This window comes from Mesoplodon bidens (assembly GCF_964165515.1).
Source record: "Mesoplodon bidens genome assembly, chromosome: 18".
Lineage (NCBI taxonomy): Eukaryota > Metazoa > Chordata > Mammalia > Artiodactyla > Ziphiidae > Mesoplodon > Mesoplodon bidens.
The window spans coordinates 47,997,153-48,012,024 of record NC_138175.1 but is presented as its reverse complement, the minus strand read 5'-3'; the positions used below and the strand labels follow the sequence as shown (position 1 = coordinate 48,012,024).

At 57.4% G+C, this 14,872-nt stretch overlaps 1 protein-coding gene across 1 annotated transcript; it reads right to left on the bottom strand.

Annotated features, from left to right (window-relative positions):
- Positions 1 to 122: 122 nt before the first annotated feature.
- Positions 123 to 13,624, bottom strand: PLEKHG2 (pleckstrin homology and RhoGEF domain containing G2). Its single transcript, XM_081215269.1, is given in 20 exon segments — positions 123 to 3,189; positions 3,192 to 4,694; positions 4,777 to 5,701; positions 5,810 to 5,986; positions 6,172 to 6,188; positions 6,355 to 6,393; positions 6,471 to 6,518; positions 6,617 to 6,718; positions 6,809 to 6,842; positions 7,435 to 7,521; positions 7,612 to 7,704; positions 8,148 to 8,348; positions 8,541 to 8,678; positions 9,001 to 9,151; positions 9,396 to 9,442; positions 9,553 to 9,619; positions 10,547 to 10,647; positions 10,729 to 10,997; positions 11,800 to 11,923; positions 12,589 to 13,624. Coding segments are annotated over 19 exon segments (4,332 nt in total). The 5' UTR covers positions 11,903 to 11,923; positions 12,589 to 13,624; the 3' UTR covers positions 123 to 2,959.
- Between the last annotated feature and the right edge of the window lie 1,248 nt (positions 13,625 to 14,872).

Here is a 14,872-nt window from a genome sequence, read left to right as displayed (position 1 = left end):
CCATACCAGCCTTTGCAGCCAACCTGGATACTTAAGGAGCGATCTGCCCCCAGGTGGGCTTCCTCACTACTCCCCCTGCTGAGCGTATTGGCAAGAACATCATTACACACTTAATCAAGGAGTAGTTTCACAAATTTTCTTTATAAAAGAAGGATCTTGGGATTTACTGACTAGTTGCCCTTTTTTGTATGGCTGCCCTACCAAAACCGTAGCCACATGTGGCCGCCAAGCTGGGCTGCACTGATGAGAACTGACAGGAAAATTCTGTGGGACAGCACTGGTGTACAGAGAAAACATACAAATAAAGTGCTGCCTACAGATGGAGAGTGGGGTTGATTGAGCTCCAACTGGTTGCCAGGCTAAGTGTTTACAGCATCCCTGTGAGGTTGGCGACAGGTGTCTTCGTGTTAGCTGGTGAGAAAGCCTAGTGGCTAAATAACTACCTCACCAAGTTTTGCACTGGAGCTGGAGTTAACTGGGCTTGGCTGGCATTAACCTAAACATCCCAAGGAGGGCAGCAGTGTCTCAGAGAAGGCAGTGGACAGCTGCCCTTTCCCTTTTCAAGCCTGTCTTAAATGCAGCTCTAAAGACAGTTTACAAAAGGCAGGCTGTAGTAGACCAGCAAGAAAGGTATTCTGAGGAGGCGTTGGAGCTGGGGTCATGAAGCAGAGGTAGGAGTTGGGCAGGCAGGAGGAATGGAATTCAGGGGCAGGGAGTAGGAGGGCCCGAGGCAGGCCTAGTGCGCAGGGTTTTCCCACGGGGTCCGGAGACCCCCTTACTGAGACTCCTAGCCCCCTCCCAGAGGCACAGCGGGCCGCCTCTGGAGTGGCCGAGGGGGCTTGCCTCGCCTTCCTCACTGCAAGCCTTGGAGCAGACAGCCTCCTTCCTCCCCGCTGCCTCCTCAAATACCAGGAATTCCGGCACCGCTGGGAGCCCAGGCCAGGCTGGGAACTTTCTTTCAGCTGGGAATGTGCAGCCGGGGGCGGAAGAGGGGAGGGCCAGCCTCAGTCCTGACCTTTGTCGGGAGGCTGCGGTGGAGCAGGTCCAGGCCAAGAAGCCGACTCAGCCTAGGCCCCAGTGTATGGCATGGTGACCACTCAGTAACTGAATAGAAGCCGGCAGCTAATGCGTATTGAGCCAGGACTTATTCAGTTTACCCAGCTAATGACCAATTACCTAGGGCCTTCGGAGCACCAGGCTGCAAGCCCCTTGTGGGCATGGAATTGTTCCCTGTTGTGCCCCCAGTGACAAGAATAGCGACTGACACACTCAAGTAAAAGTGCCAACGGGCTTGGCAGTGTGGATGAGTCCCAGTTCTGCTCCTTCCCACTTGTTTGGGCAAGTCCCTTATCCTCTCTGTGCCTCAGTTTCCTCATCTCTAAAGTGGGGAGTAAAAATCATCCTCACTTGCCTTTTAGGGATGTTGTGAGGACTCAAAATGAACGAGTTCAAATAAAGTGACTAATGCCTGTGGTATGCAGTTAGTACTATAACAGCATTTTTTGTTGTTGCCGTTAATTGACTGTTAAAAACCAGATTCTTAGGCTCCTGCCTTTGGAGGTTCTCATTCCATGGGTTGGGACTGGATCCTGGGGCATCTGATTTGAACACTGCCTCGATGAGTTAGGCTTAAATACGTTTGGGAAGTAAGGATACGCTCACTGAAACTTTACGATGATCCTGCGAGGCAGATATTGCTGTCCTCATTGTACAGATGAGGAAACCCAGGCTCGGAGGGCAGTTAACACAGCAAGTACTAGAAAAGCTAGGACTTCAACTCAGCCATGATGCTGTGGTGTCTCGGAGAATTCCAGGGAAGACTAAATAGATGATGCACTAAAGCACAAGAGGTTAAGTGTTCAATAAAAGCAGCTAATATTACCAAAGAAACTGCTTAAATTGTGCTGCTCACTGGGCATAGCACTGCTGGGAGGACAGAACGATCTTAATATAAAGGCCTTTGTCCCTAAGACCTGAATTACTGTGGGGTGTGGGGGCATATTGAGGCACTGTAGAGGTCCCCAACTAGAGAGAGGGAGTTAAGAGATCTGACACAAGAATTCAATGGGTGGGTACAAGAACTGGAATACTTAGGAGGGTGGAGAGTGGTTGCCAAGAGAAGTAAGGCAGATGTGGGACACTTCTGCCAGAACCCCAAACCTGATCCATTTTGGCATTAGCAGGGAACTGTCTCTGAAATTTTGTAGTACCAAGACCCAGAAGAATCCAATTAAGGAGGGATGGATGTAAAGAGATTAAAATGGTTGGATGGATGGTGGTAGAGATGGTTAAATGGACAGCTGGCTTGATGGATTAGGAGATGGTTGAGTGATGAGATGTATGAATGAATGGACATAGATGGGAATATGGAGGGACAAATGGATGAATGGAGAGAGTTGGTTGGAGAAGATGGACAGGTGGGATAATAGATGAGTGGATTGACGGAGGAATGGGTGCTAGATGGGGGGTGGGGTAGGATGATGGATGAATAGGGTAGAGAAAGTTGAATGAAGCAAGACATGGGTGGGATGATGGATTGGAAGACGGATGGACAGAGAGAGATGACGGAGAGATAGCTGGGTGGATAGAATTGGCTAAGTAGATGAGAGGAATAGATGATAGTGGGACACATCAACTGGATAAACTGCTAAGGGAATGAATTTTGAGGGATCTGCTTGGGAAAAAGCTTCTTAACTTGGCCTTCCTGGATAGGCATCAAGCAGTTCATAAACCCTCTAAAATCATACACCAAACTGTAATGGGTCCAGTCTTCAGTAATTCTCAAAGGAGTTTGAGATTCCCCAAATTTTCAGAACGACTGATTGGTGCTGTATCAGACCTTCCCATTCATTGTTGTCTTCTGTCATCCCCCACGGCCCCCAGAATGGGGAAAGATACATAATTTCATAATATTAATTAACAAAATATTAATGACATCCCCTTCCCCATCCCTGCTGGGTTAATCCAGGTTAAGTAATAAGGCCCATTCGCCAAAGACTCCAGGTGTTGGAAAGCTGTGGCAATTTTTAGACCTGCGTTCAGCGTCTGGACTTCGGGGTGAATTCTGAGGGCCTGTGGCATCTGGTTGAAGTCTCTGCTTTTCAAGAAGCCCGACATCCTGGCTCACATGTGGAAAGGGGCATCGGGAGCCCCCTGGGCTCTGCGAAGGCCCACCGATTCCTGGGGGGTTGCCAAGAGAGCAGGGTGGTTCAACCTGACCTGGGCCTTGGCTGGCTGTAGCCGCCCGCCACCCCCGACATGGATGTTGACCGTGGTGGCATAGCTGAGCCTCCTGGCTGGGGGCGCTGGGGGTTGAGGCTGGGGTGGTGGTGAAGGTGCCCGTGACGTGGGGGCGGAGGAGGACCAAGGGCCCCGGGAAGCTGGGGGAGCCTCTCCTCCAGGCCCTTGCCGCCGCGCCAGGCTCTGGCTGATGTATGAGGCTGCCAGGTATCTTGAGAGGGCAGCTGCGTTGGAGCCCAGGAGCTGCCGGCTTGCGAGTTGGGGACTGTGGGGTGGGCTCAAGTCTGAAGACTCTGACCTGGCAACGTGAGAGACCGCGTGGCCTCCTTGTTTAGACAAAACCACCGTGGTCTGGACTCGGGTGGGTAACAGGCCCTGAATGTCCCGAGGGCCTCCTCGCCCAAGCAGAGGCGGGGCAGCTGGAACGTGGTCGTTGGCGAGGCTCTTCTGCGCCAACAAAGGTGTCAGTTTCTGAACCTGCAGGTCTGTGAGGCTTTGCTCCTCAAGCAGAGGCACAGCAGCTGGACCCTGGATGTCCGGGAGGCCTCCCTGCTGGGGCAAAGGTGGGAGGGCTTGGACCTGGGTGTCCGTGAGGCCTTGTGGCTGCGGGAAAGGTGTGGCAGCTGGAACCTGTAAGTGTGGGAGGTCCTGGGGCAAGGACGGCAGAGTGTTGGCTGGGGTCTGATGGTCTAGGTGGCCTCCATGTGCAGGCAAAGGTGAGGTACCCGGAACCTGAATGTCGGGGAGGTCATGTTGCAAGGGCAGTGGGGTGTCAGCTGGGATCTGAGGGTCCAGGCTGCTTCTGTGTATAAGCAAAGGATCGACGGCTTGGCCACAGGCAGTGGCTGGGACCGGAACATCCCTAGAATCTCCTTGCTTAGTTAACGGGGTGTTGGTTGGGCTCTGGCTGTCCAGGTGGCCTTCTTGCTTGGGCGTAGGAGTGGCGGCTAAAACCATGACATCAGAGCAACTTCCCTGCTTAGGCAAAGCTGGGGTGACTGGAACTTGGATGTCCACGTGGCATCCTTGCTCAGGAAAAGAGGTGGTAGATGGAACCGGTATATCCACGTGGCCTCTATGCTTGGGCAAAGGAGTGGCAGCTGGAACTTGGATTTCCGGGTGGCCTTCTTGATCCGGCAAAGTTGTAATAGCTGGCATCTGGCCGTTGGGGGGGCCTTCCTGCGTGGGCAAAGGTGTGGTGGCTGGAATCCGGATATTCCAGAGGCCTCCTTGCTCAGGCAGAGGGGTAGCAGCTGGAACCTGGATGCCCAGATGGTCTTGCTCAGGCAAACTTGAAACATTTAGACCCTGGCCGTCCAGGCAGCCTCCCTGCTTAGTCACAGCTGTGGCCATTTGAACCTGGGCAGCAGGGCTTAGGGGGACAGATTCCTGGGCACAGGTCAGCGGGAAGGCCAGCTCACATACGAGCACATGTCCAAAGGCAGGCAGGGGCCCTGTATGCAAAGAAAGGTGGATCAAGTTAGGACGGATGCCCCCACATGGGCTGTGTCTGCCAACCACACACCTGGACCTCACCTGGCTCAGCCTGCTCACGGGGCAGGCAGGGCAACAGCTGCGGCTGGGCCAGAGCCCGTGGCCGGCGGCGGGGGGCGTTGGCTGATGCCCGGGTCTCAGCCCGCTGCATCTGCTGGATCCGCTCGCTGTAAAGCCGGGCCAACTCTCGCACTCGGGACGCTGACCTCTCCGAAGCTGGGGCTCCTGCCTTCCCGCTTCTGCTGCCTCCACTTAGATCTGAATCTTCCAGGATCAGCAGTGGCTCTGGGAAACCTGGCCGGGCCAGCTGCCCCTGCTCCAGTGCCTGCCAGGCGCTCCGGATTTCTGAGCAAGAGCGGAACTCCAGCTCATCTGGGAATTCCTGATCTTGGGTGGCATCCCGGGGCTGGAAATCTGGGTATGATACTCCTTCACCCTCCTCTTGCCCTGCCCTGCTTTCTGAGGAGGGCTCTCCCAGTTTTCCAGAACTGCTTCCAGGGAAGAGTTCTCTCCTGGTGGCTAGAGCCTCATCCGGCTCCTGCAGAGGTCCCTGGAGCCAGGAGTCACAGGGGAGGGTGGGAGCGCTGGAAAGACTAGGAATCTCAGGGACACTAGGTATGGCTGGAAGGCAGGGCATTTCAAAAACACTGGAGATGTCAGAGAGACTGGGAAGGCGGGGCATTTGGGGAATTTCAGAAAGGCTGGGAATTTCAGGGAGGTTGGGTACATCAGGATTTTTGGAAAGGCTGGGAATGTCAGGAATTTCAGCCGCACTGGAACTTTCGAGCCCCTCTAGGACGTGGAGTGGGGAAGGGCCCCGTTCATCCATATCCAGCTCTTCTTCCTCCTCCTCTTCTGAAGAGTCCCGGCTGGGCAGGGCTTGGAATGCGAGGGTGTCGCTGTCGCCTGGCACCTGGGAATCTCCGGGGAACTTGGGAATGTCAGGGGGGGGTGGCTGTAGTGGGCACTGAGGAAGAAGCCAAAGGTATCAGGGTGGGTTGGCCCCCCTGACCCCCAGGCTGTGCCTGCCCAGGCCCAGAGCCCCAAGGACACCGTGAGGGGATGCCCGGCTCACCCCTGGATCCCGGAGGCCTCTTTGGTTCAGCAGCTCCAGGATTTCTTCAGTGATTGAGGTCCCAGAGGGGTCCAGCGTGGGGGGCCCAGTGTCCTCCAGGTCCTCAGGGGGTTCAGAAGCTGGAACTGGTGGCAGAGGCTCTAAGGGCGGGTAGAGCTCCCCCTCACTGCCAGTGTGCTGTGAGGAAGGAAAGGAAGGAGGGCGGGAGTCCCAGGCCCCATCCCCCTCCTCCCTCAGACAGAGGAATCCAGTCCCCAGCCCCCTCCTTCTTCAGACCCAGCACTTTGGAACCCAAGCTCCCTCCTCCCTCAGACCCAGGAGTCCAGGACCCAAAACAAACCCTGTCCCAGGATGTTTCTCACCTTGAGTCTAGGCTTAGCTGGGGATGAAGAGATGAGAAAGAGAAAAGAGTGAGATGGAAGAACAAGTGTTATTCCTTGTCATTGATGAGCTGTCCCTATCACCCCTCCCTCACGAACTCTGGGCATCCCTGGGAACAGACAGACAGACAGGGACGGGGCAGGCTGGGGTGGGTGGTCCCTCACCGTTCTGTGGAAACATGACGTAAGGGTCCTTCAGGGGCTCTGGAGGGAGGACACAGTGATGTCAGGGGCCAGGTCCCACCTGATGCCTAGTTCACTTTTAGGTGAACGGTACTCACCAGACTGTCTGCGGCCACGGCGGGTAGTGGCAGGTCCTGGGGATGGAGCTGTGGGAGAGGCGGATCAGAACCTTGTTAGGAGCCCAGCTCCAGGCTTCTGGGGGAGGAGTGGAGGGAGGGGGAACTCAGGGTTCCATCTCTTTTACCTGTGTTCCTTCGTCCAGGGGTGAAACTTCTAGCATCTCGAGGTCGGGGAGACCCAAGTGGAGGTGTCAGGGGCTCTGGGATAGACTTACTTTTAGGAGCACCTGCAGGGAGAGATTTGGGGCTAATACGTCACGTTTTCTTAGAGGTGATTCCTCTACCGCCACATCCTCCCACCCCGGGGCCCCACTCACAGTGCAGGCTGTTTTCAAGGAGAACTTGTTTTGCCTGAAAGAGACAAGGATGAGGGATGAGGGGGCTGGTCCCTGAGCGCCCCAGGCATAGTCCTATTAAAGGGTGCTGCTGGGCTTCCCTGTGGCGCAGTGGTTGAGAGTCCGCCTGCCGATGCGGGGGACACGGGTTCGTGCCCCGGTCCGGGAGGATCCCACATGCCGCGGAGCGGCTGGGCCCGTGAGCCATGGCCGCTGAGCCTGCGCGTCCGGAGCCTGTGCTCCGCAACGGGAGAGGCCACGGCAGTGAGAGGCCCGCGTACCGCAAAAAAAAAAAAGAAAAAAAAAGGGTGCTGCTACATGTCAGGTGCCTTACGTGACTGATAGTGACTAATCCTCACCGCAACCCTACGAGGCTGGTGCTATCATTCCTCCAGGTGAGGAAACTGAAGCCAGCGACGTTAAATTACTTGCCGGAAGTCACAAAGCAGGGATGTGATGGAGCTGGGATTGAAACCCAGGCAACGTAACACTGCAAGTTAACTATCACGTTCTAAGACAGCACGCCCTGCCCTCAGGGTTTTTTGGTGTTACTGGGGGAGGGGAGTCTCCAGCACCCTGAGGACCCCCCGCAGTGGCAGCAGCTGTACCTTGGCAGGGATGGAGGCGGGGTGATTCTCAAAGAAGAGGCGCTGGAGACAGTGAATCCACAGCCTCTTCTCTTCTTGGTTCTTGGCCTGGGCGGGGGGTAGGGGTGGAATGGGGAGCCAGGGGTGAGGTCTAGGGACTGGGGGATCCCTGCCCACCCAGCTCCACCCTTTGCTCACCTGGAGCAGGTGTCTGTGCTTGGGAATGGTCAGATCGGACACCTTGAACCCTAGAGGGTCTCGAGGGCTCTCGCTCACACTCAGGTTGCAGCACTGGATGAGGGGCAGAGAGGGGAGGCAAGTTCAGAGGCCTCAGACTCATCCATGTGCCCCTCGTGTGTATCTGGGTCCCTACCCCCTAGAAAGATGTCCCCTTTCCCCGTCGACTCTCCCCACCAGGCTGGGCTCAGCTCTCCCTCACCAGCCCTCCCCACCTCATTTGGATCAAGAAGACGTACCTGCCCATGAAGATGCTTGTCTGGTGGGCAAATCCAGGTCCTCCCCCTCCAGGCCCTCACCACCCGTGCATCCCACTGGCCTCACCCCTCCTTATTAAACCCTGCCCCCCCCTCCTCGGACTCAAGAAAACGTGGCCCTCTTAAGCTGGGTTGTCCCTCCTTGCGGATCCTGCCCCCAGCCGTTAGGTCTGCAGGTATTGCGTGTATAGAACATACCTGGCAGGCAACATTCTGGCCCTGCCCCATCCCTGAACTCACGAAGATGTGGCCCTTGTATGTGTATTCTGGTCCCCGGCGCTTGGCCACGAGCAGCATCCGTGAGAATAGAAAGAGCAGCCGTTCACCGCCTCGAAGTCGGGGGCCGCCCCCTCCACCACCTCGGAATGCACCCTCCAGCACCAGCTCGCCAAAAGCACTGAGCTCCGGACCGGTCCAGCCACCCAGCCGCCGCTGCACCTCCTGCCGGGACCACGCCAGTGCAGCGGGCACAGGAACACACCGGTGGGCGGTGCACGCACACCAACACAGGGGGGTTAGCAACCAGGCTGTGCTGTCCCAGCCCGCCCTCCGAGGCACGGACCGACCCCCCGCAAGGGCCCTCACGCCCGCTGCCCCCCATGCCGCCGGTCCCAGCCCTCTCCCAGGGGTCACCTGGAGGCGCGCGGCGTGCTCCTGCTTGCGTTTCATGTCGTTGATGTACCAGGCGACCGCCGTCATGGACACGATAGCCTCCTCCACCAACTCGCGGCCCCCGGCGTCTGGGCCCTCCACCCAGTGCTTGCCTAGCTCCTGGAGGGCAGCCACCAGGCACCCAGGGAGTGGAAGAGGAACAGAGGAAGAAAGAATGACAAGGATAAAAGAGAGAGAGAAATAAAGGCAGGGGCAGCGACGGAGAGAGACAAACAGGCGAAGACACGAAGTGAAATCAGCTGGCGCCAGCCCCCACTGCCAGCAAGACCCTGCCCCAAGCACCGGCCCAGTTTCTAGGGACCGGATGCCTTCCCAGGCCTTGCCCAACTCGTCCAGGGTCCACTCTCCAGATGCTCCACCAGGTGGCCAATGGACAGGACCTTGCCCCTCCCCAAGCAGCCCCCCAGGGGCCACAGCTGACCTGCAGCAGCAGATGGTACTTGAGGATGCGCTGAACAGGCTTCAGCAGGAAGCTCTGCAGGGGCAGTGAGTGATGGAGCTGGGCCTGGCGCTCCTGCAGCCACAGGGCTGCTGGCGGAGACACTGACAGCTCCCGGAGCAGGGCCAGGGAGCTGGGGGCACAGCACAGGTCAGGGGGACTTGCAGCTACAGTGGGCAAGGCTGGGAGGGGTCAGGGAGTGGCCAGGGTTTTGGAACCCTCAGGGGCCCGCCAGGGTTGGGGTGGGTTAGGGAGAGGTGGACGCTGTCACGGTATGGCAGGGCTTGGAGCTGGATGGGTCGGAGTGGAAGGAGCTTGGCTGGCACATCAGCTCGTGGGCACAGCCTGGGGCCCAGCAGGGGCTCCTCAGCCCTCACCTCGGGTAGTTCATGCAGTACAACGTGTAGATGTCAAAATCCTCGCTCTGTGGGCAGCAAGGGAGTCAGGGAGACCTCAGTTCCCGATGACCCCCCCCACACCTAGCCCAGGCCTGCTCCCCCCTTACCCAGGCCCCAGCCCAGGCCCTCGCCTCACCCTCTGCACGAAACACTCGGCGATGCCTCCGGCACTGCTGCTGCCCTCCAGGTCCTCCAGGAGCTCGCTGTGGAGGGGAGAGGAAGGGTGAGGGGCTGCCCTGCCCCCCCAGCCCCCTGTGGGAGGACTCCAGGAGACTGGGGCCTTGGTGGCTGCCAGGATCTCTCGAGGGATGTCATGTCCGTACGAAGGGTCCTGTGATCGCGACATGGGAGACTGCGACCTGCTCAGACTTTATTCTTGGTCAGCATTACATTCCTCGGCGTGAGATCTTGTGACAGCTGGCATGAGCCTGGGACGTCTCATGGCACAACCCAGGGAGAGGGGTGTCAGGACGCTCAGAGCTGTGATGATCTTAAGATCCCACTGTGACCCCGAGATCTTGTCGTGACTCACAAACCTCCTGCAGTAACTTTAAGTGTAATTAGGGAATTCCCTGGTGGTCCAGTGGTTAGGACTCCGCGCTTTTGCTGCCGGGTCCGGGTTCAATCCCTGGTTGGGGAACTAAGATCCCGCAAGCCAAGCAGTGCGGCCAAAAAAAAAAAAAAAAAAAAAGAAATTAAGTGTAATTAGGTGTCATTAAGACACTTGGTGTCATGCTCCTTGGACTGAGTGGCCAACCATTCTGGTTTGTCTGGGACTGAGGGGTTTCCCAGGATGAGCTGGTCACACAAATGCTCACACAGTCATGATCCTCAGGCCCCACACAAGCCTTGGATTCATCGCGATCCCAGACCTGACATAGCGATAGCCCCATCTCGCTGCCTGGACCCATCCCGATATTTGGACCTCATCTGGGCCCTCAGGCTCCCATCCACCTCACTCCTCCACCACTCTGGATCCTCACTCCCCATCATGATCCCTGCCCAATGTCATGACACCCCGTGTTCCAGCCTGGACAGGGCACTGTGGGGTGCCAAGGTTGGGGTTAGAACACAGCCTGCCTCCCCGACCCCCCGAGCCAGCGCTGCCGCCCATCCCACCCGTCCCTGACCTGCTGAACTCGTAGATGTCCTCAATGTTGGCAAACAGCGTGCCCACCTGCTCCGCACTCAGCCCCAGGACCCCGCCGTCCAGCAGAGGGCCCAGGTAGTCCTGTGGGAATGACTGGTGTTACAGGGGTGGAGGGGCTGGCCTGGGTCCCCACTGCACTTGGGTGCCCCCCCCCCGCCTCACCTCCACGATGCTGCGGAGGTCCCGGACATAGGCCCGCTCCGTCTCCACGATCTCACGGGCCACACGCTCCAGCCTCGAGGGTTTCGCCGAAGCTGGGGTCCCCACGGGTGACAGATGCAGGCGGATGGGGGGCCCTGGAAGGGGCTCTGGCCTGGAGGCCAAGCAGGCTGGGGTGGGCCCCGGAGCCGGGTCTCCCTCTGAGCCCACTGTGCTCAGGGATGTGGAGCTCCCAGAACCTCGGGGGGAGGCCATGGCGGGGGTTGCAGGGGCTGCTGGGGGTGTGGAAGAGGCGATCAGGGGTCTCCCCAACTGAGTAAGTGTGCTTAGCCCCCACGCTCACCCACCCCTGCTCAACAGCTCTCCCATGGGCTCCCTGCTCCCCTCACTGTGCCCTGTCCTCTCCCATCAGGGTCCTCTCTGGACTGCTGGCCTCCATTCCTTGAATCTACCTCCATGTGTCATCCTGGGAGAACTTTATTAATTGGCCTGACTCTGTCACTCCCACGAGTATTACCCCATTCCTGCCCTCAGGGTAAAGTCCAGATTCCTCAGATCCACAGGGGCCTGTGCAAGGTGGCCATTAGAGACCTTTCCAATCTGCTCTCTTCCCGACACACCACTTCTTACCCTCTGGACTCCAGTCACACTCAGCTTCTTTCAGTTACTCAAATAAGCAGCCTCTTCTCACCTCTGTGCCCCTGCACATACTGTTCGCTCTGTGCAAAACACTCTTCCTTGCCTCTCTCAACTCATTCCTCCTCATCTTTCAATTCTCAGTTTAGATGTCCCCTCCTCCAGGAAGCCTCCCTGGACCTCCCAGATTAAGTTCCCACAGCCCCCGGGGCTTTCCTCATCCCAGCCCTGACCACTCTATGCTGGGCTTCCCCTCTGGACTATCATGGTATGGGGATGGGTCCATCTCCCGGACCAGACCTGGAGCTCTGTGCATGCAGGGCTGGGGCTGTCTTGGTCAGCCTGTGTTGCCAGCACTGGGTCAGCCCCAGAGCGTTGCACTGTCTTTCATGAAAGAATGAATGCCCAGCAGGCTCCACCCCTCCCTCACAGGCTCACCTGTCCGAGTCTCACACACAGCCGCACAGTCACACACTTCACCTCTGCGGCCGAGGCTAGGGCTGGGTTTGGACAGGCCCAGTCCACGGGCTCCTTCGGGCATGGCTGAGTGGCTCAGCGGCTTCTGCAGAAAGACCCCCTTCCTGGATATCAGGACCCCATAGGCCTCCCTGCCCCCCACGCTCAGAGGCTGGGGGCTGAGAATGAACAGTGTGGTCTAAATCCTGGGAGGCGGCCCAGGGAGTAACTGTTGGGGGAGACAGAGGCAAAGTGATAGAAAGAGGGGAGCAAGGAGAGATAACACTGAGAAAAAGATGGAAAGGGTGAGACAAAAGAGTAAAGCGAGCGAAAGAGTCGTCCAAGCTGTGAGTCTGGTGTGTCTGGGGCCGGAGGCTCAGGGATCCTGGGAACGTTTGGGCTCTGGCTGGAGCCGAGGGCGAGGGGCAGGGCTGGGAAAAAGCCGTGGGCGGGAGGCCGCGGGGTCCCAGGGGAGGGCGGAGGAGGCTGGGGGACCGGATGCCAGGGTCCTGCAGACGGCTCCCTCCCCCGCGGAGGGCTGCGAGTTGGGGCGCTGGCCCTGAGTTCTCGACCCGCTCCAGCCAGCCCCTCAGTGATCCGCTCACTGTTCCCACCGCCGCAGCTCCCCTGCAGCGCCTCCCCACACCCCTCTAGCCCCCAACTCCCGCCAGCTCCTCCGCTCGCCCCCCGCCGGCACGCCCCCTCATTGTTCAGCGGCAGCGGCGCCGCCCCCTCCCCCAACCCTTCGGGGCCCCTCGCCTCCCCCCTCACCTCCCGGGGAGTCTCCAGCCCCGAACCGAGGCAGCCCAGTTCCTATTCGACCCTAGCACGGTCCCCGGGGAGGCGCAGAGCCGGGACTCCTGGGTCTCTGCAAGTCAGGGGTTTGAACTTCGGGCTCTCAGGATCCAGGAACCAGAATCCGGGGTCTCTCGGAGGATGGGGTGCAGTGGTCCAAATTTCTTTGGTCTTCTAAATGGAAGATGCTGGGGGCCTCGACTTTTGAGTCTCAGATGGGGGTGCTGGGAACCCAAATTCCTGAGTCTTCTAGATGGGGCCGTGGGGTGGAGTGGCCGGATTCCTGAGTTCCCCTAACTCTAAGAGCAGAGATTAAACCAACTCCAGGAGGGAGCGCAGGGAGCCCCAAATTCCAGAGTCCTCTTGAAGTAGCTGGCGCTTCAACCCCAAACGGGCTGGATGGGGCGCTAGGAGTCCGTATCCCAAGTTCCTCAAACCCCGGGAGTCCTGGGCTCAGCTTTCTGGGAAACTCTGGAGGGAATCTCCGGTCTGGGATCCTAAATTCTTGGAAACCGGGTGCAGGAAGCTCGGCCTCCAGGGTCGGCGCGGCGCTGATGTCCCGGACTCCTAGCTCCTCCAGGAGGGGGCGCTGGGCACCTGGATATCTGGGGTCCTGTAGCCTGGACGCTGGGGCCTGGGCTTCGGGGTCCCTCAGGACGCGGTGCAGTTTCGGGAGGCTGGAGTCTGCGACTGTGGACCCCTCAGGCTCCGGGATGGGTGGCGCCGGCTCTGGCGGCGGCGGCGCCACATACATCTGTGGCTGGAGAGCCCGGTCCCAGCAGTGGGGTGGGGGGCGGTCGCCTAGGGCTTCCCCTCCCCCCAGCCGCCCGGGCTCATATCCTGTTCCCGCCCGCAGGGGGGAGGGGCCGCCTTCCGGCCGGCCAGCCAGCGAAGGGTTAAGACCCCTCCTCTCTGCTTTCTGAATATTCATGAGAAGGCGAGTCCCAGGCAGGCTGCACCCCCACATTCCAAAAACCTCGCGGACTTTTCCCTTTTACAGCAAGAGCCTTCCAGGCGTGAGAATCCGGAACTGGTAACGCACTTTCTCCTATTGGCCAATCCAAAGATTCCTATTTGTATATGCAAAGACGAGGCGGAGCAATCCATCAAGGTCACGTGGCCAGGAATGACTGAAAGACCCCGCGGCGAAAGGGTGCGGCCGGAGCTCCAGTGGCGCAATCGGTTAGCGCGCGGTACTTATATAACAGTGCGAGCGGAGCGATGCCGAGGTTGTGAGTTCGATCCTCACCTGGAGCACTTTTAGTTTTCTCTTACCGGTGTTTATAAATTTATGCATCTTATTCATCAACCCGAACATCTACATCACTTAAAAGAATAAACGTTTCGGTCTCCTGAATTTTTAAGCTGGGAGGAATCCTGGGACTCTGGTGACGATCTGTTAGGGAGTGTTTTCTGTTGTGGGGAGGTGCCGTTTTCCTCTTGGTCACCAGGGGGTGGTATTGCCTCTTAGATGCCTGGGAATTTCAGTCTGCAAATTAGTTTTAGACTTTTGTAGGAGGTGTGTCAGGCCATGGGTCCTCAGCAAACTGCCTATGTGATACTGTCTCCTTCTCCATCATCTTCTGTCTTGGATTCCCGCCCCCACCCCCACCCCAGTTTTATTGTAATGTAATCGCCGTATAACATTGTATTAGTCCAAGATGTACAAAATAATAATTTTAGATACGTATAAACTGTGAAATAATTACCACAGTTTAATTAACATCATTACTTCACACAGTTACTATTTTGTGTGTGTGTGTGTGTCTTGGAGTTTTCTCTCTTTCTCTCCCCATTTCTGAATCGATGTATTTATTTTTTTCAACAAATTCTGAAGCTTGTGACCACTATGTGACTGGTTCCTGTGTGAGTGATTAGGGTTTAGGTGTGATACAGCAGTGAACAAGACAAAGTCAAAGTCCCTGCCCCTGAGGATCTGACATTCTAGTGGGGGAGGAAGATTGCTATAAACATAAGATCTAAGTACATTTTATAAGTTAGGTGGTGATAAACATCTTGGAAAAAGTAGAGCACGGTAGGGAGGATGGGGGTTGCAATAATAGTAGTCAGGGACCATCTCACTGAGGAAACATTTGAGCAGAGACCTGAAGAAGGGGAGTAAGCTGTTGGGATACCTGGGGGAGTATTCCAAGCAGAGGGAACAGGCAGTGCAAAGGCCCTGTGGCTGAAGTATGGCAAATGCACTGGTGGAAGCCGGAGTGACTAGAGCAAGAGTGATCAAAGATAAGAGCCAGGCTGT